This window comes from Rhinolophus hipposideros (genome assembly GCF_964194185.1).
Source record: "Rhinolophus hipposideros genome assembly, chromosome: 24".
Classification (NCBI taxonomy): Eukaryota; Metazoa; Chordata; class Mammalia; order Chiroptera; family Rhinolophidae; genus Rhinolophus; species Rhinolophus hipposideros.
The window spans coordinates 29,634,633-29,661,059 of NC_138070.1; the positions used below are offsets into that span (position 1 = coordinate 29,634,633).

At 48.1% G+C, this 26,427-nt stretch overlaps 1 protein-coding gene across 1 annotated transcript; it reads left to right on the forward strand.

The window, feature by feature from the left end:
* The first annotated feature begins 359 nt into the window (after positions 1 to 359).
* ADAMTS15 (ADAM metallopeptidase with thrombospondin type 1 motif 15) lies at positions 360 to 26,224 on the forward strand. Its single transcript, XM_081037069.1, has 8 exons — positions 360 to 1,333; positions 12,568 to 12,700; positions 13,202 to 13,369; positions 13,604 to 13,887; positions 19,098 to 19,275; positions 20,352 to 20,533; positions 20,640 to 20,815; positions 22,693 to 26,224. The coding sequence occupies exons 1-8, from the start codon at positions 377 to 379 to the stop codon at positions 23,465 to 23,467; spliced, it is 2,853 nt and encodes a 950-aa protein (XP_080893195.1). The 5' UTR covers positions 360 to 376; the 3' UTR covers positions 23,468 to 26,224.
* Positions 26,225 to 26,427: the final 203 nt, after the last annotated feature.

A 26,427-nucleotide genomic window follows, 5' to 3' on the forward strand; every position in this document is an offset into this window, starting at 1 on the left:
GGGAGAGAAGGAGGGGCGCTGACTGGGCAGTCCAAAGAGGAGGGGGCCTTTAATAGGCTCGCCTCGCGCCGGTTTTGTGGCGCTCCGAGTAGCTGCGGTTCGGAGAAGCTGCCGGGCACCTCCCTCTAGTTCTCGTCGGCAAATTTTCGTCCTTGCACTTGACAGCGACGGCACTTAAGGTCCAGGGGCGCGCTTTGCTCGGAGAGGCACAGGTAGGAGGCGCGGGCTGAGCAGCGCAAGCTCAGGGATCTGTGAGGAGTCGCCCCCGCGTGGCTCTCCTTTCGGGAGCCGGGGAGTCGGTGGTTCCCGAGCGCGGGCTGCACGGAGGTCGCGCCGGCTGCCGCTCCCGGAGCGCGGCTGTGCGCTGCCCGGCGCCATGCTTCTGCTGGGCATCTTAACCCTGACGCTCGCAGGGGGACCCGCTGGCGGCTCAGAGCCAGAGCGGGAGGTGGTGGTGCCCATCCTCCTGGACCCGGACATCAACGGCCGCTACTACTACCGGCCGGGTCCCGAGGACCCCGGGGATCAGGGGCTCATTTTTCAGATCACAGCGTTCCAGGAGGACTTCTACCTCCACCTGACGCCGGACGCTCAGTTCCTGGCGTCCGCCTTCGCCACTGAGCATCTGGGTGGCCCCCTCCAGGCGCTGCCCCGGGGCGCTCCAGACCTGAGACACTGCTTTTACTCTGGGGACGTGAACGCCGAGCCGGATTCGTTCGCCGCTCTGAGCCTGTGCGAGGGGCTCCGAGGAGCCTTCGGCTATCGAGGCGCCGAGTATGTCATTAGCCCGTTGCCTAACGCCAGCGCTCGGGCGGCGCAGCGCAACAGCCAGGGTGCACACCTTCTCCAGCGCCGGGGAGCCCCCGGCGGGCCTCCGGGAGATCCCACGTCTCGCTGCGGGGTGGCCTCAGGCTGGAACCCCGCCATCCTGCGGGCCCTGGACCCTTACAAGCCTCGGCGGACCGGTTTAGGGGAGAGTCGCAACCGGCGCAGGTCTGGGCGCGCCAAGCGCTTCGTGTCCATCCCGCGGTACGTGGAGACCCTGGTGGTGGCGGACGAGTCGATGGTCAAATTCCACGGCGCGGACTTGGAGCATTATCTCCTGACGCTGCTGGCCACGGCGGCGCAACTCTACCGCCATCCCAGTATCCTCAACCCCATCAGCATCGTCGTGGTCAAGGTGCTGCTTCTCGGAGAGCGCGACGCAGGGCCCAAGGTCACCGGCAACGCGGCCTTGACGCTGCGCAACTTCTGTGCCTGGCAGAAGAAGTTGAATAAAGTGAGTGACAAGCACCCTGAGTACTGGGACACCGCCATCCTCTTCACTAGGCAGGTGAGTTGATCTGTCACTTCTCTGGACCCAGAGAGCTTCATTTTCTTAGGGTCACTGTCCCTAGTTCTCCAAATGCCCTTTGTGCTGCGCAGTGTCCCCGAGTTTAAATTTCCTTGATCTCTTCCGACTCCCACTCTGGATATTCCAAAGAGCGCCCGCCTGTAGGCTCAGCAGAGCTCTCGCTCACGTGTGTCAGGATGCACGTGGGCTGTCGGAGGAGAGCCTGCTGGTTCGGAAGGTGTTGGCTTGGTGTGGCCAATCAGCGCCTCCTAGATCCGGCACTGAGGGGCTGGAACCCAGGAAATTGCGGCCCAGGAGCCGCAGTTTGTCTTTAAGGTCGATAGGAGGCGCTCTGAGGATGGCGTTGGAGAGGGCGGGAAAGGTCCGCCCATTTCTATGGGGGCATCTAAGCCCTTTCAGACACTTCCTCCCAGGTTTTCTCCCTTTGCTGTAGAACGGGAAGGTGATCCAAATGGCCCATTTCAGCGCCTGGCTACATTTCTCGTGGGTAGCATGTGCAGTTATCCTTGCTCTGTTCTGGGCCTGGAAAAGCTGGATCGGGATGGAGGGAATCATTTGGGATATTTTGTGGGTTGCTGTGAAAGGACAGACTCAAATACCTGGACGGTTCCCCTTTCATGGCTTCCTCTTTTATACCCTTCGGTGCTGGGCCTGTCTCCTAGTTGAGGGGCTTCCAGACCATTCAGAGCAGGCGATCTAGTTAGGTCACCTGTTCAGAGCTTGGAGTTCCAAGTGGAGTTTCACTTGGAGCTGAGTTGGGAAGATCCCTTTCAATTTTCCCATGTCCTGTTGGCGAAGGGTGACCCATTTGTCCCGATGTGTGCTACAGAGCAGAGCAGGCAATGTTGCTGTGTCTCTGATTCACTGAAACTTCCTATGACTGCACAGCACCAGCTTCTGCCGCTGGCAGTGTGGAAGTGATGCGAGGTCAGTAAAGAGCATTTAGCGACCCAATCGGCAGCGTTGCAAGATACTGAATATTGGGATTAGAAAAATGGTCAAATCAGAAAAGCAGTTCTGTTTTTTGCTATGGATCTGTGAAAATTTAAATTTGTAGATGTTGGAGTGATTGGGTACTGTGAATTTTTGGATTCTTGAAATTACTCAGATGCAGGAGACTGGAAGGAAAAGGGGCATCCACACGACCTGCTTCCTCTAATTTTGGGGGCTGCAACTTGAATGTGTGCCCTGCTCTTGTTTTGTTATTCTAACCACAGCGTTCTGGGATGGCACAGAATCCATGGTGACCTGTGGGGGCTCTGCATCTCCACCGCTTCCAAATAGCCCCTCGAAGCTGGACTGATGCACACGGGGCTGGAGCTGGAGTCTTCCACACTAACCCATTTGGCACAGCTAGTCCCTTCCTGGAGTTGAACTTCCTCTTTTCCCAGCCTTCTCCTCCCACCACCTGGTTTCTCTAGGGAGGTCTTTGGCCTGAGTCTGTTTCCTTGCGCTTATTCTTCCAATTGAGTTCTGTAGAGCTGCCACTGCCCAGCCTCTACAAGCACTGCCTGAGTCATGGGGAAACTGCAAAGGAGGTGGCTTCGATCTATGCACACAGACCAACTCAGCAGTCAGATTGCTGGGGAAAAATAAGCAAAGACCGAGAACAGGGTAGCTTAACGGGCAAAGCAGCTGTTGTCCATCTACCTGGCCCTGTGGAGGCCACTTGCTGGCTTTAAAAAGTACCAGACCTCAGTCTCTGCTGCCTAGTGGCTAGGCTGACTTTTGGAACCAGTCCTAGGAAGAGGAGTCCTGCTGGGAATATGGGCCATGCCATCAGAAGAATCCGCCTTTTGAAGAAGCCATCAAACAGTGTGACAGCTTCTGTTTGTCAGTGGTGTGTGCTAGACTCCCAGGGGGCTATGTTGACCATGCATAATTGTTACAAGATGTATGACCACTTGGGTCAGAAGTAGTGATGTGCAAGATGTGACTTTTAGAAGCTGTCTTTCTCTTAGGTGTCTCTTAGGCGTCTAGAGGGCAAAGCCAGTAAGTGGGGAGGCTGTGTTGGCAGGTCATACTCTACGTATGAGCTTTATGCTTTAGAGTAAACATCGTTCCCTCACCTCCTTGCCAGCACAGATTTCAGGGCCTGCTGCATTCTCAGAGTCTTAGGAACTACTCATTCCTGAACTCCCCTGGGAAGGCACAGTATAGGATGAGAACATGCGCGCACAGCTGCTCTTTCTAGACTAGGTTAGATGTGGTGTCCGGGAACCTGGAGGAGTCTCCTGCTACACTCCAACACAAGAGGCACTTTTTTTTTTCCGCTTTGTGAAAGTCAGCAGTAATTCTTTAACTCAGAGGTATGAGCTACTTTGCTTAAATCCTGTTTATTATTAAAATGTTGGTATAATCAATGCATTTCAAACTAACATTGGAATATACATTATATATATATTACACACACATATATAATAGATACATAGTTTGTTCGGATAAAAAGTTTTTAGAAATGTGCTTGTTTTATAAATTGCCTTTCGTCTATAAGGGATGTGCAACCGATAGACACCTTTAGAATCACCTATTTCTTGGTTCCCCCAGAGAAATCTTAAGAATGGCTAGTGATTCTTCGTGACTGACCACACTCCACTTGTGGTGTCCGCAGGGAGGAAGCAGTGAGGAAGGGTCAGGCTTGTTACTTTAGAGCTCCAGGTGCTAGGGGTACCGGAGAAGAGAGCAGTAAGAGCGACATGACTGGCAGGCACTGGAGCCCCTTTTGGACCCACAGTTGGAGTTGCTATGCATGAAAATAAGTCTGGGCCAGGCTACAGGGAGTCACTGATGTCCTCTCTTGGCAGGCAGCGGGAGGGGTGTGGGGTGTTGAAATCAAAACACTGGGAAGACAAGACCCAGGGAGTATCCTTTACTGTGCACAAAGGAGAAGAAAATCGATCATATGACAAGTATTTTGACAATTTGAGGAGTTGACTTAAAGATTCAGAAAAAGTTCATGTTCCTGGAGAAAGAGTGCACATCTGATTTTGCAAAGTGATCGGCTTCCAGCCTCATAACTGCAGGGTGAGGTCAGCACAGGATTGGAACCAGAGTTGTGCAGAAGTAGAGCCAGTCTTTCTGGGTGGACATTTATTTCTACGAGGAGAAATGTTTCTGTGGTTTCTTGTTGCATTGGGCTGCAGGAACCAGGTATTTCATGCTGAGACTCAGTAGGACTGCATTTCCCCATCTTCTCTCTTCAGGTCCAATACCTCTGCTATTTGGGTAACTTTGTGATAGACTGGCTTTCATGCATTTATTTGTACATTCTTTTTTTTTATTTTTTTTATTTGTACATTCTTTCAATACTTATTTGAGCATTTATTATTTCCAGGAACTGTCCTGGGTTGTGGAGATACTGATATTAGTAAGACGTGGCCTCTGGCTCCCAGGAATTCACTGCTTGTCAGGCAGGGAGTCTGATAAAGAAACAGCTCATTAAAATATAGTCTGTTAAGTGCTCTGGGGGAGGCTTGGACCCTCATTCTTCCTCAGCTGGGACCCGGGAAGCCCTCAGAGGGACAGGAATCAAGAAAAGGGTTGGGAACTGGTGGTGATGGGGAAGGAAGCTTGTCTATCTTGTAGGAGCCATTTCCTCCATTCGACCATCTACCGTGTGTGCCAAAAAAATATATACAAGTGGACACTTTGGTCAGCATTGCTCAAGCAGTAGTTTGTTGTAATCAGGTGTCTGGACGCTGATGGTAACCACTTTGAGCACCTCTTGTAATCGCAGAAGTTAAACGTGACTTGTATTCGTGTTTTGTTATTGGTGTATATTGAGTATTACAATTTTAATATAGATTTTTCCTTTCTTAAAATGTGCATACATCTTTTTGGCACACTCTGTAGTTTGCTATTGTGACATTTCCTCCTTTGGACTGATGTTTTTTTTTTTTTTAAAGGATTTATAGTCTGTTTTCTGCCTGCGATTCCTTCATTTACTTTATTTTTTTTCTGTTGCGCTTAGTACTACTTTATGCTGTTCCCTCGTCCTCTTTTCTCCCTGTTTTCTTCCATGTTCTCCTCGTCCTCTTTTGGAATTATAGAGACAGGCTTTTGTCATATTTCTTTTCTATTTTCTTCATTCATACTCTCACCTTTCTGCCTCTCACAAGCCCAAGCTTGGTGCTTCTTGTGTGTGTCTTTTGGGGGGGATGTATACATCTTCTATACTATGCAGAATGGAACAGAATTCTGGAACTTCATTTAAAATAGAAGCTGGTTCTTTCTATAATAAACTAATTGCAACATGGCAGTGAAATTTAATGTTCAGATAAAAAAATGTTAAAAAAAATAAAATGAGAACATGCATTTTACACATATCTCTCAATACAATAAAAAGAATCATAATTTTGCCAGGATCTTTTTTGAAGTCAGTCCTTGGGAGATATCAACAGAGAAGGGCATCTGTAGATTTGATGTTTAATAATTGATAAGTATCACTAAATAGAAACTTAACGCCACTCCTTCTTCTCCCCCCACCTCACCCTCCTCCTTCACAGAAGGACAGGGTTGTTCCCTGACTTGTAGGGTGATTCCTCTTCTCTCTCTTTTTCTTACTTACACCAAGTAAATCAGCCAATGGTAATGTGCACTGGAATCTTTTTCATTCTTTTCTTTAAATACTGGTTTACTCAGGAAGGCAAATGGGGTTTTCTCCCTCCTTAGGTCTTGCTCTTCTTCCTTTGAACCTCTCTATAGTTGTATCACTCTCACCTTGCCTTGACTCCTGATTTTGATCACTTGGCCTTATAGGAGGAACACAGGCTTGGAGTCAGGCAGGCTTGAATTTGAATCCTGACCCTTGCACTTTTAGCCACAGACATTGAATGATTCAGCTGTTTGATCCAGAATGAGGATAATGATAATGATGGGAACTAACTTACACAGCCGACCATCGGGAGGATAAGTTATCAAGTATTCCAGAAGAGGCACCCAACTAATGGCAGCTGTTACCATCACTACCTTAGTACTCGCTCAGTACAGTAGTTCCCCCTTACCCGCGGTTTTAGTCATCCGAGGTCAACCGGGTCTGAAAATATTAAATGGAAACTTCCAGACATAAATAATTCATAAGTTTTAAATTGTGCGCCATTCTGAGTAGAGTGATAAAATCTGCTCTGTCTGCCCAGGATGTGAATCATCCCTTTGTCCAGCGTCTTCATGCTGTAGACACACCCAGCCCGGTTTATCAGATTGACTGTTACAGTATTCCAGTGCTTGTGTGCAAGTAACCCTTATGTCACTTAATAATGGCCCCAAAGCGCAGGTGTAGTGATATAGGCAATTCAGGTATGCCAGCGAGAAGCTGTGAAGTGCTTCCTTTAAGTGAGAAGGTGAGTACAGAACAATAAGATATTTTGAGAGAAAGAGAGAGAGCGAGAGAGTGAGAGAGCGAGAAAGAGCAAGAGAGAGAGAGAGGAGACAGACAGCGACCACAGTCATAACTTTTATTACAGTATATTCTTATAGTTGTTCTGTTTTATTATTAGTTATTGTTAATCTTTTACTCTGTCTAATTTATAAATTAAACTTTCTCATAGGTATGTATGGGTATATATAAGGTTTGGTACTATCTTCCATTTCAGACATCCACTAGGGTATCCCCTGTGGAGAGGGGGGACTACTGTATATGTTTGTTGTTGTTGAATGATTACCTATAGGTCCTTTGCCAGAATTTACATTTGGGATAGCCCTGTCCCATTGCCCTTGCAAGTTTACTTAACACTTGTCTGATGACATATTTCTGTTTTTGTGGGGAAACTATGCACTCCAGCATTTGCCAAGCCCACTGATCTGTGAACTCCTTTAAGGCAGGATCTCTTTACATCTTTGTAGCCTTCTCATGGGCCCCTGCACACTGCCGTTGTTCAGTATGCATTCATGGAAGGACTGCATGTAGCTATGGGTGCTGAGGTAGTTTACCTCCCCTCTGGGAATCATTAATCCAACGTTGTTTTAGGCTGTCAGGCAGCAGGGTTGGGAGAGGGAGTCTTAGGTTCTTCTGTCATTTCATCTTGGCTCCTTGCCATCAGGTTTTTCCCTGGAGGAAGGAGGGGCCCCAATGAGGAGCCAGTAGGCAGGGCACACAGCAGGGATCGGGTCAGTGTGTCAATGCAGGTGTGGGGAACTGAGCCAGGGGCTTGCTCACCCAGGGAGGCGGTGCAGACACTGCTCTAAGAGCACTCTGGGGAACTCTGAGTAGAACTCTGCTGTTCCCCTCTTCCCTGGCTTCTCCTCACTCAGAGTCCAGCCTGTGCTCTGGGGGCTGAGCGTATGGGGTGGGCAATCTTTCCTTCTTGAGATTCCCCAACCCATTCATTCTTGGGGTGCATGTGCACTGGAAACTGTGGGCTTGTGGGAAGAGCTCAGCTCTGAGGCTGCACTGCCTGGATTTCAACCCTCCTTCTGCCACTCTTTCCCTGCTTAATCCTGGGCTCACTGTTTGATCCTGGCCTAGTTACTTATCTTCTCTGGGTCTCATTTGTAAAATGGGACCTTATAGGGCTGGCCCGGTAGCTCAGGCGGTTAGAGCTCCATGCTCCTAACTCCGAAGGCTGCCGGTTCGATTCCCACATGGGCCAGTAGGCTCTCAACCACAAGGTTGTCAGTTCAATTCCTCGAGTCCCGCAAGGCATGGTAGGCTCTGCCCCCTGCAACTAAGATTGAACATGGCACTGGATGGGTGGCCGGTTCGACTCCTGCAAGGGATGGTGGGCTGTGCCCCCTGTAACTAGAAACGACTAGAAAGGGCAACTGGACCTGGAGCTGAGCTGCGCTCTCCACAACTAAGACTGAAAGGACAATAACTTGACTTGGAAAAAAGTCCTGGAAGTACACACTGTTCCCCAATAAAGTCCTATTCTCCTTCCCCAATTAAAAAAATCTTTAAAAAAAATAATGGGACCTTATAAAATGGCATTTCCCTCCTAAAGCTGTTGTGAGGATTCCATGAACTAATAACAGGTAAAGCTCTTAGAACAGTGTCTAACACATGGTAACAACTCAATAAATGTTAGCTACTATCATTATATTGGTATGTACCCCTTCGTGAACTGATGATATCTAGAGAAAGTTTGTTCTTCCTGTAAGCTTTGGGTTCCTCTTCTTCCACACTGAGGTGATTGTTGTTGTTTTGGTTACTTCCGTCTCTTGCTATAATACCATTTGTACACCTCGAGGGGTTTATATTCCAGTGAAACTGAATCTGCAGATAGAAGCCATAGGGCATGTTATCTTCTTCACCAGGCATCCTTAGTCAGGTTGCCCTGGCACTGAACTGCTAGGCATTTTTTTTCTTCTAGCAAAGCAGGGTCCTCCTATCCTTGGGAATTATAGGCAAGTGGATTTTGGGTTAGAGGAGGAAATACAGTGATACATGACAAGAGATTCAGATGGGAAACAAGTTAAAGGGGCTGTATTACTACTTATGCAGATGGTTCTCACCAGTAATTATGACAGTCCTAACTGATGTGGTACAATTCAAACCAAGGATTTGGTGGCATTGGTGTCAAAAGGCATGGATTTGGGACTCCATTCTTTACTTAGTAGCTGTGTGGCCTTGAGTGAGTATCTGACTTCCCGGAACCTCAGTATCCTCATCTGTAGAAAGACAGGATGGCTCTGAAGTTGTGGGAGGATAATATTGGTGCTACAATGTGATGCTCACATGCCAGGAGTTCAGTGTGAGCAGGACGTTGGCTACCTGAGAACACATGCATCTTCCGCCACATGAAAAAAATTAATGTGCTTGATTTTTGTTGGAACATATTGAACATCTCTGTACATAGTTGGGGAAAGGAGAGGAGGTAGGATGGCAGTCAGTAGGGAAGATAGTTGGTGGGAGTTGTGGTGGGTACATAGGGGGCAACCTTGGTAAGTTGGATCAGGCCACTGCAAGGTGTTATCCTTATTTATTTATTTATTTACAAATCGTGGCTCCAAGCCTAAATTATTTTATAAAAAGGGACAGCTTTTTTTTTAAAAAAGAATAATCCAGGATGGTTAGGTTGTTGTCCAGAATGATTCTTGGGTCATCTGGAAAAACAGCCGCAGTTACATGGAGAAATGACAAATGATCAGAAATAGTGAGGCAGGTAGGGGCTGGGCTGGGAAGTGCCTACATCCTCCAGGCGCAAAGAACCAGAACAGTTTCTATTTCTGGAGACAAGAGCCTGAGCTGAAGAGGTTAAAGCAGTCTGAGTGCATCTGAGTTCATTCCAGAAGGGTGGAGACATTCAGTGCCGCAGCTGAGGCACCACCAGGCCCTGCACACTGCCTCCAGGCATTCACAGTACTAAGGCCCAGCCAGTCTGACTGGGGGAAGAGGGACAGGCCCAGCCTCTGACCCCAAACAGCTGCATCTCCCCACAAGGAAGACACGGGTTATTGTAGGAGGGTTGCTCTCAGCTACACCCTGACCCTCAGGAAATTTGCCGGCTCTTTCCCTGTTCCTCTTGTTTGATCCAAGGAAACTCGGATTTCTTGATGGAAAGAACAGGTTGCTCCTGGCTAGGAAGGGCCTGCAGCTGCTTGTCTTTGCTCCAGTGAGAGTCCACCCGCCCTAAGAGGAAGGAGGCTTTTGGCTTTAAGGACCTCCCAGCTGCAGAGGCGGCTGCTGGGCAGCCGAGTTTCAGTGGCAGCCTAGACCGAGGTCTGAGCTCCCCATCTGCGCTAGTCATTTCTGATGAGCAGAGAGGGATACGATTCTGAACTTCCATATGAGTGACCTTCACTCTCTGTGAGTTAGTTTTATCCTATGCAACATGTGTCAGTAGACAAGATCATCCTCAGGGGTTTTCCATTCTAAAAGTATATCGGTCTCTGTTCGTTTTCTAACCCAGAGGGCCAGAAGGGGCTGAGCACCCTGGGATTGGGGAAGGAGCAGAGGCTTAAGGCACTCGTACAGTCTGGGTTCTAGGCGAGAATTAGCCCTTCCCCAGAGGAGGAAACTGAGGCCCTGAGGAGAGAAGTGACCTGCCTAAAGTCACACATCTACTTAGTGATGGGACCAGGACCAGAATCTAGGCTTCTTGGTTTTTATTCCTGTGCTCTCTCTCTCACATAAACCAGCAGTGAGTGTACATGGTGGCCCCGGGCCAGTGTAATATGCTTGTCCTATAGACTGTGACCACGAGGCTAGAGTTTCCAGATGCTACCACCTTGGATAGCCCCATTGCCCATTCCTCCTTCATTGTGCCCCTGCGTGAGTCTTCATTCCTGCCTTCCTCGTCTTGGGCCCCTTTCTGCTGTATTCATAAGCTGGTCCATATGACTCAATTCTGCTCCTCAGCAGTCATGAACTTCCCCTCCCAAGTTTTGACAGCAGTTGTCTTTAGATTTCAGAATTCTGGGGAAGGAGAACTTTCAGGGAGAGTGAACCTTCAGAGAAGGAAAGGTAGTTGGAAGGGAAGGGAATTTGAGTTTCACCCCATGGGGCTCCCAGAAATGGGAGAAGTGCCATGTGCAAGCACAGGACAGCAGATGAAGGCTAGGCACATGTTTTGCCCGTGGGTTGACTCTGGGTTCAATCTGATCACCCTGGCTGTTCTTTGGCCAGAATAACTGTTAACTCATTAGGAAGTGTGACCGTCAACTGACAGTGGGAAGCCAAATTTGACTGCTCAAATTTGACTGGTAAACTTCTGAGTGCTTTGGATTACATTTTGCTGACTTTCTGCACTATGTCCAATTTTCCTCCTATGCCCCCGACCTCATTAACTACTGCCCACCTTTTCCCCATGTCTGCATGTACCTGCACCCACCCACATGCACACACACACAGCCCTGAAGAGAATGAAATTGAGAACAGCTCTGTGTGTGTGTGTGTGTGTGTGTGTGTGTGTGTGTGTGTGTGTTTACGTAAATACCTTGGCTCCCAGGGGAGAACACGCACAGCTCTTTCTCTAGAGTGTTAGCTCAGCAGTTGCTGGGCAGACAGCTGTGACACGGTGGAAAGAGCGCTGAGTGCCTCATCATACAGACCTCGAGGCCGAAGTTCTGCCAGAGACTTGAACCTCTCAGACCTTCAGCTTCCTTGTCTATAGAAGATGATAATAACAGTCATTCCACCAGTGGGACGCTGTGACCGTTCCGTAGGGTGTGCACGGGAAGTGCATGCATGGTGTTAGCCTTCAATATATTGTCGCCATCATTAAGCATGCTCATGAGTCTCAGTTTCCACCTTTGACAAGTAGGTATAATAATATATCTTCCGCCTAAGACTGTTGTGGGGATTAAATGAGGTGATACATGTCATAGTTTCTTGTCCATTGTAAAATGCCCTACACATTAAAGGCAAGGATATAATGAGGAGAATGCCAGCATCACCGATTCAACAGGGTCTTCCCAAGAGGAGCAGAATGTGTGCAAGTATCTTATTCTATTTCCAACTCCTGGGCTCTTAGGTATCTAGATGCATTGCTGGCCCATAACGCTTAATAAGTTATTTGCGAGATCCACCCCAAGAACCCCATTTTGCCTTCCACACTCCCCGGAAGTGCTTCCTGTCAGGGCTGCTGCTGGAAGTCCTACCTCAGTACAATAAGAGGGACCTTTCTGCTTAGGTCACAACCATTTAATTTGTTTTTTTCTTCCTAGCAGCCATTGAGCTTCTGTAGCAATTGAGCTGTGTCTGAATAGGGGCTTGCTTGTGTCTACATTTCTCTGCCTCCTCCCAAGCCAAGGAATCTAGATCTCAGGCATACGTGGGTCCTTGGCCAGTGACATTTTGGCTGAGAGTCTGAGCTTAACTCATGATTGTTCAAAGGCAGTCATCAGCCACGACCGAGGCTGCACAGAACTGACTGAATGGAGAGTGTCCTTGCCTTTCACCCCCACCTGCCACAGTTAGTCATGGCCAGAGTCTCAGCCAGCTGTGGGAGTCACCATTTTCTGGTCTGGAAGGCCAACTCTATATAAAGCAATGGGCCTTGTAGTTTAATTTTGTACCTCCTAATTTCCTCCCACAGGACCTACCTGGATAGAATTTGTGAACCACAGAGCTTTCTTCCTGAGGCCTCCTCCCTCAGCGTGGGTTGATTCCACGAATAGCCCCATAGCCCCCTGGGAAAAAGATCCTGGCTGGAAAGGTGCTGCGCCTGGTTAGGTTTGGAATGGGGACGAGCTGGAATGCTCTATCTTCCTTTCAGGTCTTTTCTGTTACTGCCTCTAACTTCTGGCTGGCTTCTGCTTCTCCCTTGCCCTGGCAGGACTTGTGTGGAGCCACCACGTGTGACACGCTGGGCATGGCTGATGTAGGCACCATGTGTGACCCCAAGAGAAGTTGTTCTGTGATTGAGGATGATGGGCTCCCGTCAGCCTTTACCACTGCTCATGAGCTAGGTAAGCCTGGAGGTGTCTCTTGGATGGGGTAGGAGAGTTCCCCATGTGGGATCATTTTGGGATTCACCGGGTACTTGGGTGGGTGGTAGACACATGGACATGTTTTCCCTCATGTACCGAAGGCTTAGGGATCCTTTCTCAGGATCAGAGTCTTCTTTAGTAATGACTTTGTTTAATTTTCTTGGATTGCTCCAGCCCAGTTGGCCAGTGATATTGTGTGAGATTGTTAGTAGTCAGAATCTTTCATCAATTGGGCACTAAGGGGAAAGTATGTTAAATACATCGCTATCCTCACTGAGTCCACAGACTGATGGATGGGGTAGAGAACTCAAGAACATGACCTTGGGGACATTTGCAAAGCAATCTATCAATAGGTAGAAATGACCAGCCTGAAAACCATTGACATGAGCTGTCTAGCTTTCCCAACTGATCCTCCCTGCAATCGGCTCCCATGCCTTCTAAACTGCATAGCCCACTGAGTCCTCTTGTCTCACTCCACAGGCCATGTGTTCAACATGCCCCATGACAATGTGAAAGTGTGTGAGGAGGTGTTTGGGAAACTCCAAGCCAACCACATGATGTCCCCAACACTCATCCAGATTGACCGTGCCAATCCCTGGTCAGCCTGCAGTGCTGCCATCATCACTGACTTCCTGGACAGTGGGCACGGTAAGCCAGGGTGACAGAGGACGAGCATCAGTGCTGTCACTGTTGGCAGTGCTCACCACCTCTATGGACCTGTCCTCTTTTACCTAAGGTGTGCATGACCCCGAAGAGTTGGGCTCTGAAGTGAGTCTATTCCATTGCCCCTTGCTTTATTCTTTCCTCACTATTTAGATATTGGGCTAGCCAAACCTCACCAGTCCCAGTTCATCTCTAATGAACACCCTTGGCTCTCTACAGGTGACTGCCTCCTGGACCAACCCAGCAAGCCCATCGTCTTACCTGAGGACCTTGCAGGTGCCAGCTATACCCTGAGCCAGCAGTGTGAGCTGGCGTTTGGTGTAGGCTCTAAGCCCTGTCCCTACATGCAGTACTGCACCAAACTGTGGTGCACCGGCAAGGCAAAGGGGCAGATGGTGTGCCAGACACGCCACTTCCCTTGGGCAGATGGCACCAGCTGTGGCGAGGGCAAGTTCTGCCTCAAGGGGGCCTGTGTGGAGAGACACAACCTCAATAAGTACAGGGTGAGTGTGCTGGAGGGGAGTGGACTCTGGAGGCCTCTACAGGGAACCTGTCCTATCCCAGATGTGCTATGTGATTATACTGTATCGCATTGCTGTGCTCTGTCTGTTGTTCTATCCCCTTCTTGACTCTAAGACTGGAGAGAAAAGATATAGTAGGTCAGAGCACTTCGTGAAGCCTTAGGCAGGTGGGGAAAGCCCTTCAACCAGAGTGAGGGTCCCAGAGCTGAGCTCCACACCTCCGCCAACTTGGGGAGGAGCTCTGGACCAAAGCTGAACATTTATATTCAGAGTTGATCATTTGTTGCTTCCTTTTTTTTTTCTTCCCTCATCACATCTTTCTGAGTGTGTTCCATTTCCAGGGACCTGCAGGCCAGCGATGAACAAGGCTCAGAACTGAAAGGAAGCTTCAGTAATTTACTACGTCCTGAGCCAAGCTTCAGTTTCTGTTTTGATTGTTGGTTTTTGAAGCTGAAACATAATTGAACAAAAGTTATTTTTTCCTACTAAGTGGGAATAGCAGTCAAACCAGAATAAATTCAAAACCTCAAATATTCTCTGAATATAACAAAAACTTTCTATTTTTCAAGTCCTGGGTTGGGATACTAAAGGGATTTGTACTTTTCCCGGCAGGAATAGGAAGTCCCTCCTCTACCTTCATGCTAGTAGGATTATCCCTTCTCCACCCTGGACCGGCTGCAGGAGGGCTTGGCTTGAGGTTTTATGTACACAAAGGCAGTAAAATAAAAAGCATTCTCCAAGCACTTTAGCAATTGTCCTGAAATGGTTGTGGCACAGAATTATGTAAAATCTTTTTCTGTGTTCTGGGAATATATACTTAATTAAACCCACTGTGTTCAGGGAACTGTGTAAGAAACAGTGGTGGTCAGAATAAATGTAACATGAGCAATGTCTCTGAGGGCTTACAGGCAAGTGCAGAAGCTAGAAATGAAACTGTAATGCAAGACATAAAGAGGTACGTGTTATTTGTTAAGATAGAAGTATGAAAATGTATCATGGGAGAATAAGGGATAAGAGATTAATGATCATTAAAGGCAAGAAAAACTTTTTTTTAAATTTTAATTATTTTAAAAATTTATTGGGGTGACAATTGTTAATGAAATTACATAATTTCAGGTGTACAATTCTGTATTACATCATCTATAAATCCCATTGTGTGTGCACCACCCAGAGGCAGTTCTCCTTCCATCACCGTATATTTGATCCCCCTTACCCTCATCTCCCTCCCCCGACCCCCTTACACTCTGGTAACCACTAAACTATTGTTTGTGTCTATGAGTTTTTGTTTCTCATTTGTTTGTCTTGTTCTTTTGTTGTTTTGGGTTTATATACCACATATCAGTGAAATCATAGGGTTCTCTGCTTTTTCTGTCTGACTTATTTCGCTTAGCATTATACTCTCAAGATCCATCCATGTTGTCATAAATGTTCCTATATCATCTTTCCTTAACGCCAAATAGTATTCCATTGTGTATATATACCACAACTTCTTTATCCATTCATCTATCGCAGGACATTTTGATTGTTTCCATGTCTTGGCCACCGTAAACAAAGCTGCAATAAGAGAAACTTTTGATGAGGGAGTCAGGTTTGAAGAGAGCCTTGAGGGATGAGTAGGGAAGGATGAAGCAGAGATGGAGTAAAGTCAGGGAGGTGGGGCAAGCTAGAGGGTTGGGTGTATGAGAATCACCTTTGGGAAGATGATTTGGGGCTGAATTGCAGTTGCCTTGATCACCAGTCTGATGTATTTAGACTAGAAGATCCTGAGAGCAGGCTAGTCATAGCCAGCTCCTGCTCTTGAGAAGATAAGTCAGGAGGATAAAGAGATGGTCAAGAGGACATTGGATACAGGAAAATGTGATCTGAGAAGCACAATCTTTCCACGTCCATCAGCAGCAAAATCCACTATATTCTCAACTTCTTTTCTCTTCACTACCCTGTTTTAACTGAAACATAGCCCTTTCCATAGGACACTGTCCTACTCAGCCAAGGTCAAACACAAAGCTTATCTTGCTAATCACCACAGCCCCCCAGTGATCTCAGTTGCAAGAATACCACTCTTACTACCAAGGCCCTGTTTTCCCAGTTCACTTCCTCTAGTGTTTGGGCTCCAACAATTTTTCAATCCTATCTAGACCTACAGTCTATTGATCCAATCATCATTCCATTATCCCTCACTTGGCTCATGCCCTCACCAACATCTTTATTGAGCTGGGATTTCGTGGTCCATTGTTAAAATCGCTCCTTCACATGTACTTTGACTCCCATACCACTGTCTTTCTTCGCCATACTCCTGTGGATAAGCCACCACCCTGGTGGAGTCTGATTTTCTCACCTACTTACTTGTGCCAGTATAGATGCATATGGATGAAGAAAGACATGCAATCGTGCTCACTGGTCTCAATTTAAATTCATGACCTGGAAACTTAGGTGGGCCCATAATGCTGCTCAGGAGTCATATCATATTTTATTTCACTCTCCTAACCTCCTAAACTATTATTTCACATCTTCACCACCTCTCTCTTCCCATCACCAACACTTTCTTCCTCATTTTCACTTTGCCAGTGACCGTTTTACCTATTTCACTAAGAAAAAAGAAGCGATAAAGCAATCAGAAGAGAATATTTACCAACTTCTGCCACTACATCTACTGACCTGCTTCTGTGCTCATATACTCTACCTTACCTCCTTGACAATGGATGAGCTGTCCATGCTCTTATCTGAGGTCAGTCTTTGTGCTTTGCACTGGAACACTTTCCCCTCTCTTCTATTAGGTTGGTGCAAAAGTTCTTGCGGTGTTTACAATTATTAACCTTTTAAACCACAATTACTTTTGTACCAACCTAATATTTGAGGAAAGTGCTCTAACAATTCTCCCCTCTCTCTCCCATCATATGAGACTTTCCCCTCTCTTGAGTTGAATCATTCCTATCAGGATACAAACTTGCTGCAATTTTTCCTGTCTAAAACAAAACTTCTCATGATCCTACTCCTCCATATGTCTCAGTCTAATCTTTTTGTCTCCATTTACAGCAAAGATTCTTGAAAGAGCTGTATAAACTTGCTCTTTCCAAGTCCTGTCTTGACATTTTTCTTTGGAGCTCATTCCAATCAGGTTTTCACTCACACCATTTCTTCAAAATGACTCATAAAGGTGACCAATTGGTCTCCACAGTGTTAAAGTCAATGACTGGTTATCATTTCTCATGTTTCTTGACCTGTTAGCAGCATTTGTACATCGACCACCCTTTCCCCTGGGAACAAAGTTGTCACTGTCTCTTGGTTCCTTCCTCCCTTACAGGCTGCCCCTTCTCAGTCTCCTTTACAGGGTTTTCTTCACACTCTTGTTTTCCCAATGTTGGAGAGCTGCAGGGCTCAGTCCCTCCCCTTTCTCATTATTCACACTAAATTCTCACGTGATTCATTTAGACAGCTGGCTTTAAATACTATTTATATTTCTATGTTGAAGACTCCCAAATTTGTACCTTCAGCCCAGACCTCTCTCCTGAACTATAGACCTGAATGTCCCACTGAATCTTGATCTCTTCCTTTGGATAACTGGTAAGCATTGTAAGCTTACTATCTGGGAAACTGAGCTTCAGATCATCTCCCCTAAACCTGCTTTGGTGACTCAATCTTCCAGTTGCTCATACCAACACCCCTTTTCTCTCGCACAATTCACATCCACTATCTCAGCGATTCCTATTGACTCTATCTTCAATATAGAACCCGGATCTAACCATTTCTCACCACCTCATCTGGTCCAAACTACCATCACCTCTCCTTTGGGCTATTGCTCCCTGACTGGTAAAAAAGCATAGTATCATCTCAGAAGCCACAGAAACAATGTTAAATACTGCAGAAAAACTGGAGATGACAAGGCCTAGGCATAGACTCTTTCAGTCTTTAGAAGATCATTGCTGACTGAGAGCAGCTTCCATGGTATGATGGGGATGAAACCCATATTGCAAGGCACTGAGTGGGGAGAAGGTAGAAAGAGCAAATGTAGAAGAGTCTCTTAGAAGTGAAAGGATGGAATGAGGTGGGGCACCAGTTTGAGGAGGAAGCAGGGCTAAGGGAATGTTTTTTTAAAGGATGAAAGAGACATGTTGACACAATAAAATAAGAACTATCTGACAGAAGGACAGATAGAAAAAAATATGTTGAATATATACATGAGTTAAAGTATTTATGTTGCGTGCAGCCAGTTTCTAATTAGCTCCATCTGGGTTATGGCTTTAGATGATCTGGGACAGCATTTTAATCCCAGGCTTGTACAATGGGGCTGTTTCCTCTATTGCCCAACTTATGTGTGTTTAGGGGGATAAAAACTCACTTTACTGTCATTGTAAGGCAGACATAACGAAGACTATAAATTTTTTATCCCCTCTTCACCCTCTTAAAAAATAAGGCAACACTGCATAATTCACCCCAAAGCCAAATAGAGTTTTAGGATTGCTTAATAGTTTCTTATGTCTATCTCTTCTTAGCACAAACATTAGGACTGCTTATAGTGAAACTTTTTCAAATTCAGCCCCTGATTAAGGTTGAGCCTGGTTTGGGGAAAAGTCTGAATTATAGAACATTTACATATAAAAATATTCTGATACCTGTGGTGACAAGGTTTACTGGCAAGGCTGGGGGCTGGCCATGCCTTAGATTTGGAGACTCTTGTAAATACACTAACAATAAATAAGGAGAAACTTTGAACTCCTGAGCGATGGCAAGCACAGTGCTAAGAATTTTCGTACACATTGCATCACGTACATCTTCTGTCTGACCACACACCTGAGTATCATGGGCCCCATTTTTTAAGATGAAGGACCTGAAACTTAAGGAGGTTTCCTTACTTGCTCAAGACCACCCATGTGGTGAGGGTAGAGGAGGTTGTAGAACTTGGCTGCCTGACTCCACAGCCCAACGAGCCTCTCTTCTGAGCGGCTTCATTTATACCTGTGAGCAGTTGGCGTTTGCTAGTTAATAGGCTGAAGTGTTGTGTCGGCCCTGTGCACACTGATATTTGCTTGTCACTTTTTCCCTGGTGATACAAAGTGGATTTCATTCTGGTGGGATGGGCCCGTGGAGGCTCATCCCACCAGAATGGCTCAGGGTGTGAGTTATTCTTTTGCAGGCTCAGGGTGTGAGTGTGGCACCCCAACCTCTGCAGGTGTGTAACAGACTCTTTCTCACAGGTGGATGGCTCCTGGGCCAAATGGGAGCCCTACGGCCCTTGCTCTCGCACCTGTGGTGGGGGAGTGCAGCTGGCCCGCAGGCAGTGCAGCAACCCCACCCCTGCCAACGGGGGCAAGTACTGCGAGGGAGTGAGGGTGAAATACCGATCTTGCAACCTGGAGCCCTGCCCCAGTTCAGGTGAGGAGAGAGCAGCGGTGGCCTGGGTGTGGGGAAAGACAGGCTGGAGGTCACAACCCCCACTCTGGATAATTCATGGCCCCAAAGTTACTGCAGTTAAGATTCTATGCCTTAGGGCAGAGCCTGGAAGTGCACAGGTGCACATTCCTCTTGGGATTATTTCTCTGTCCATTCCCTTGGTAAAGGTGTTTTCTTTAGGCCGCTTAGATTAGGAGGCTAAATGGCCCATGGAAATGAGACATTAGAAGTCCCCTTTGTAAGTACCCTCAAGCCCATCTTCATAAGGAAGAATTCTTTATCCGGGCCCATGACTTTAGGTGGGAAGAAAACTACATCTCTATTTTTACTAATCTTTTTTATTTAAAAGTTAGAATTTTTTTCAGTTAGAAATTTAGTATTTCTTTTCTTTTCTTTTCTTTTCTTTTTTTTTACTAACCTTTCTATCTAAAATTTAGGATTTCTTTTAATTAGGCAACAAATTACAATATTAGTAGTATCAGTACCTGTGACCTTGTCACCAAAAAAATCATGGATATTTCGTATGACATTTTATTTGTTGCAGATTTTTCAAAATTCCATTTATGCTTGTCATTACTGCAAAATTGCAGTAGTTACAGACTCATTATTGTCTTGTTATTTAATGTGTTAACAAGAAAACATATATCACAAATATGTTTCAAACCATATTGATAGTTGTATATCGATATAATTGATATTCTTTATCATATATGTAATTTATTTTATGCGTTTAATAATATTCTAAAAATAGTTTCAGTAGACTACTGAAGGGTCCTATAGCACAGAGGATTAGGATACCTGTTACAGCGGGGGTTTAAGGCCAGATTCCTGGAGAAGGTGGCACAGGGCCTGGCAGATATCCACGCCCGTCGTCGTGTGCTCCCAGCCTGCTTTAGTCCTTTCAGATGGGGCGGCTTCAGTGCTAAGGATCACTCAGCTGAGGGTAGGGAAGGCCTGTTTAGAGTACCAGGAGACTGAGCACCCGGAGGAGGGCTCTTTCCTTTGCCCCCACCTCAGCCCCTCCTTTAGCTTCTTTCACGTACTTTCTCCCTCCCCAGCCTCTGGCAAGAGCTTCCGGGAGGAGCAGTGTGAGGCCTTCAATGGCTACAACCACAGCACCAACCGGGTCACCCTCGCCGTGGCATGGGTGCCCAAGTACTCAGGTGTGTCTCCCCAGGACAAGTGCAAGCTCATCTGCCGAGCCAACGGCACCGGCTACTTCTACGTGCTGGCACCCAAGGTGAGTGATCCTGGGCCAGGAGATCAGACCAGGCTCAACATCTTTTGGCGAGCATTCAGTTAAGCTGCCCCTCTCTCCTATTCTCCCCCTCCTGGGGGTGCTGCAGGTGGTGGATGGTACGTTGTGTACCCCTGACTCAACCTCAGTCTGCGTCCAGGGCAAGTGCATCAAGGCTGGCTGTGATGGGAACCTGGGCTCCAAGAAGAAGTTCGACAAATGTGGGGTGTGTGGGGGAGACAATAAGAGCTGTAAGAAGGTGACAGGACTCTTCACCAAGCCCATGTGAGTTCTAGGCCTTGGAAGGTATGGTCAGGGTGCAGTGGGGAGGAGGAGTGAGTGGCATTGCGTCCAAGCATGGGAAGCTCGGGTTAGATTGGGGTAAATGTCAGTACCCTTGCTGTGGAAGCCACTCAGTCTTCTATGATATTTATTCATTCATTCATTCATTCATTCATTCATTCATTTATTCATTCATTCGTTTGTTCGTTCATTCAGCAAACAAAGGAGAATGGAAAGACCAATGCTTGCAGAAGAAATTCCTTAACAGGAGATGCTATTCAGGGAGCTGGCAGAGAGTTGTTAGGGTCTCTCTAGAGTCCTACCATAAGAATGACCTGGGTTCAAATCTCAGTCCCCCATTTTCTGGATGATTTTGGGCAAGTGACACAGTCTCTACAATAATATATTTCTTCACTTATAAAGTGGTCATGTCACTAATATATTTCATGTAGTGCTGTTGTGAGGACTAAGGGGATTCATCCAAGTAAAATGCTTATCATAGTACCTGGTACATAATAAATGTTCACGACGGTGGTAACAAAACAGCTATACTGGAAGCAAAATGTGACAGCCTCCCCCTCTCTCTGAGCCTGACGCTCTGGGTTTGGGGACCAGAATGAGGTGAGAATGGTGCTAAACTATAGAAAGAGGCAGAGTGAGAGGCTGGGACTAAAGGAATCCTCCCTTCCTGGGAGATCTGTGCAGGGATCAGCAGAAGAAATGTCTCTGGGCCTCTTCTATTCCCAACTCCAAAGCCTGGGGCTCCCTCTAGCTTGAGCTTTCTGAGGTCCAGCACATTCCTTTTTATTTTCCAGAGGAATGTGTTCCTTTTAAAGCCCTGATCCATGTTCTGGGAGCAGCTGGGGCAGGCAGAGCCCCTGAGGTTTCATTTCAGAGGCAGGTGTGGTTGGCTGTAAAAACTTGGGAGTCCAGGTGCTGATGATGGCTGGCCAGGAGCCTTGGCTGCCCCCACCCTGGGCAGAGGGCCGTCTGCTGAGCCCCTAGGTGGGAAACTTCTCTGGTAGCTCGGGCACTGCAAACAGATGGTGTCCTAGGCCATTCTTTTCAGGGATCTGCAGTGGGGAGGCCAAGTGGGGAGGCCATACCTCCAGACGTGCTTCACTGGTTAAATGGCAAGTGTTCCTTTCATAGACTATTGAAGCTGGAAGGAACTTTTGAAATCATCTCATTTAACCCACTCATTGTATAGATGAGGACACCAGAACCCAGAGAGACTGACTTTCTTAAAGCCACCAGGGAATTAGTGTCCCTACCAAGGCTTGATCTGGGTCCCCAACTCCAGGGCCAGTGTGTCTGTCTGCATGAAGGCCGCAGCCTTGGACTTGGAGACTACAGACTCATCTCCTCTTCTCCCCACCTTCCTCTCATTTTCTTCCTCCTCCTCTTAGATAATATCCACTGAGTGCTTACTGTACGCCAGGTGCTGTAGCTTATTTAATCCTAATTACAATTCAACGAGGTATGTGTTGTTATGATCTCTATTTATAGGTGGGGAAACTGAGAAGCTAAGTAACTTATCTAAGGCCAGCAGCTAAGTGTGTGGTAGGGATCCTTCTGACTCCAATAGTTCTGCTTCTCCTCCCATGCTAGAATTCACCAAAATATAAATGTATTGAAGAGAAAAGATCATGCGGCAATACAGCCAGTATGCTTAGTCCCAGATGACCGGATGACCATCTCCTTCTGCCTTTTTCAGCTTGTGTGCCTTCATGGGTGAGGCAGCCTGGTTAGTCTTGGTTCTCTGCCATGTTCAGGACCTACCCTGGGCCTTGTGAAAGGGCAATCAGTTGTGACTTTAGAGGGAATGAGATCCTTACGTGCAGGTATCTGTCTAATGCACAACTGCCTTCCCACCACAGGCATGGCTACAACTTCGTGGTGGCCATCCCTGCAGGCGCCTCGAGCATAGACATCCGTCAGCGTGGCTACAAGGGGCTGATTGGAGACGACAACTACCTGGCCCTGAAGAACAGCCAAGGCAAGTACCTGCTCAACGGGCACTTCGTGGTGTCACCTATGGAACGGGACCTGGTGGTGAAGGGCAGCCTGCTGCGCTACAGTGGCACGGGGACGGCAGTGGAGAGCCTGCAGGCCTCCCGGCCCATCCTGGAGCCACTGACCGTGGAGGTCCTCTCTGTGGGGAAGATGACGCCACCACGGGTCCGCTACTCCTTCTATCTGCCCAAAGAGCCTTGGGAGGACAAGTCCTCCCACCCCAAGGCCCCTCGACCCCCCTCTGTGCTCCACAACAGCGTCCTCAGCCTCTCCAATCAAGTGGAGCAGCCGGATGACAGGCCGCCTGCACGCTGGGTGGCAGGCAGCTGGGGTCCTTGCTCCACGAGCTGTGGCAGTGGCCTGCAAAAGCGGGCAGTGGTCTGTCGTGGCTCCCCGGGGCAGCGCACAGCATCCGCCTGTGACACAACCCATCGGCCGGTGGAGACACGAGTCTGTGGGGACCCCTGCCCGACCTGGGAGCTCGGTGCCTGGTCACCCTGCTCCAAGAGCTGTGGCCGGGGATTTAAGAGACGTCCACTGAAGTGTTTGGGCCATGGAGGGCGGCTACTGGCCCGGGACCAGTGCAACCTACGCCGGAAGCCCCAAGAACTGGACTTCTGCATCTTAAGGCCATGCTGAATAGGACCGTCCCGTTCTCCTCCTCACTGTCCACTCATTGGTGCTGCCAGTGTTCTGGCCAGCTGGAGCCGTGGGCAGATGGCAGTGTCCAGGGGCCCATGCCACGCTGTCACCACATCCAGGGACAAGGATCATGGGTGGGGGTGAGCGGTTCTCTCCTCCTCCCTGGCCGGGGCGGGGACCTAAGTAACTAATGCACAGTCTACCTCACGCTCAGTTCCTCTGGGGCCCAGTCTCGGGGAGAGACTGAGAGGTGCGGGTGCTGGGCAAGAAGGCGCTGGGCCCCAGTTTCCAAGGGGCCTGGAGGATGGGCACCTCCCAGGCAGAACTTCAGGGACCTTGGCCCCCATAAGGGAGGCCACAGGCTGCGGGAAGAGCCATGACCCAGCAGCTTGGCACCCTCAGGTGGCCCCAGGGGCTCTGAGCCATCTCTGAATAAGGTGCTTTCAGCCTACTTTCCTTTTCTGACTGACATGGACTGAATAATAAAAGTGGGCTGGTGGTGAGCAGGAGCTAAGGGGAGAGTGAGGTGAGGTATACCTGCAGCCTGGGCCACTGTGTTCGGGAAGAGGTGGATATAGAGGCGAGTCCTGATGTTCCTCATCTTCTCGTCTTGGCCCTCCCTTAAAGAGCCACATCTTCTCCCAATGTCGTCCAGGACGCCAGATGAGTGAGAGGGCTTTCACATAGGTGTCCTCTGAGGCTTTGCAGGTAGAGTTGGAAATCAAAAGGGAGAGTATTGTCTTCTTCAAGAGGGATCCGAACATTCAAAAAGATGCTGAAACTTTTAAGAGGAGAAGGATTCTGTGGCTAAAGCAGGGGAGTTTGAGGACAGATCTAGAGGGTTCTGTTGTCACTAGGGCTGGGTCTAAACTTTGGGGGAATGGCACCCTGAGAAGGGGAGAAGGAGGCCCCAGCTCTGATGGCTTCTTCCTCTAGAGAGGTAGGCATAAATCAGGCTGATGCCTTAGGCTCTGCATTCCCTCAGAGAACCTTCAAAGTAGCCATGGTCCTGTGCCCACTCAGAGGACATGGGACATGCCCAGGAGGGCTGGGTGCTGAACATCCACATGCCTACAGGTGGGTCTTCATGCAGACAGCTCCATGCGGTCTGGCGTTGGGCATGTCACATTTTATCCCAGGCTGTGGTTTCTGCAGTTGCAAAATGGGGTTCACTATTTGCTACCTCAGGCTGTGCTCTCTGGAAACCCACCCTTGTCCCTCCTCTGGGGCAGTGGTGACCTGGTGCTTCCAGAAGACCCGGCTGTCATCCTCTGTAGACTGAGCTGCCCAGACGCAAAGATGAGCTTCGGTGCATGGTTTTTTGCTCTCCACAGTCTGGCCACTCAGTGTCGGTCCAAATACAAAGATGGGGTCTCTTTTTTCAGGTGCCCTGGGGACAGGTTTCAGGAGACACCAAGAATCAATTACCTGACAGCCACCAGTAGGAAACCTGTCTATCTTGGAGACATGTTGGGGGAGTAGAAACCAGGACATTGCTTATAGCTCGAAGTGGGAAGACGTTTTGGGGCTATAGTTTCTTTGGCCAAGCAGGGTTTCTTGAGGATGCCGCTGCCCCAGGGTATACGTGGGAGAGTCTGCTTCTGAGTATAGGTAATTAGTCCTGGATTTTGGTGAGGTGACATCAGGTCAAGTGTCTTTTATTTGGTTTCCCCTAATAGTCAGAATCCACAAACCAGCCAGCCAGCCCTGCTAGGCCTCTGGGATGGTGTTTTAATCCAAGTATACATCAAATCTAATCCTGGGCTAGGCCCTTCAGCAGACTCCTGCAGTCGGGCAGAGGGCATGCAGATCTTAGAGGCAGGGCTGCAGTCTCCCTGGGAGAATGGAGTGAGGAGGACTCCTCCTCCATGTAGGAGTGAATACTGTGGGGCAACAGGGCCAAAAGGAATCCAGGGTGCCAGGCCAGATGCGGATCCCGCTAGCTGACGATAGCACTGCGCCCTGTGTTTGGCGAACCCTTCCTCGGCGAGGAGAGGGTGGCACAGGGGCTGTGCAGAATGGGCAGGGGAATGGGGCGGGTGGGAAGGGAACTGCATCAGTGGGCATGTCTGGCCCCCTAGCAGAGCAGCTTTACAAATCATTTCAAGGAGGGACAACCAATGTTGTTCCTGACACAAGCTGGGTCTCAATGTTCTTTTCTGTTGTGCTATTTTTCTTTTTCCTTTTTTACCTTTTTAAAAGAAATATGACCAAGACAACTTGGGAGGTTTGTCCTGTCTTTGACCATTTTACTAATCCAACAATACTCTGCAAGGCTGAACAGAGACAAGCCTTAAGGCAAAGATTTCTGGTGATGGAATAAAAAGTTAAGGTCATATCTCATGTCTATGGAAGAAGAGGAACATTCTGGGGACTCCAGCAACTTCTTCTGTGGCGTGTGGACCAGAAAGGACCTGGGCTTAGGAGCTCCCTGTCTCCTGTGCCCATCGTGTGCACTGATTGGAGAAGTCTAACCTATGGGCCTTGCCATACTGGAGTGAGGGGGTTGGGGGGGAGCTGAGAACAGGTAAAGGGGCTTGAGTGTTCCCAGCCTGGGAATTGGCTCTGGAAGGCACCAGACACTGTCATTTTTAGAGCCCCCTCGCCGCCTTTTGTGTTTTGTTCTTTTGCATTCCATGTACTGCAGAAGGATGAAAGGACCTGGATACTGGCTGGGCTGTGTATACTATGTATACATGGGAGCTGGCTGCTGCGGGGACAACAGCCTACTCCTAATAAAGTTGTAAGTATTTAAAATCCATGTGCTGCCTCTGTGACTTTATCTCATCCACAAATACTTTCCCCATATCTACTGAACACGCACCGTGTGCCAGCCATGGTGCTAAGGGCTATAATACAGCAGTGATTAGGACAAGTACAGTCCTGTTCCGTGCAGCTTGCTGAGGAGGCAGAGCAAACAAGTCAATAGGCAAAGAGACAGGATAGTGGCAAATGTG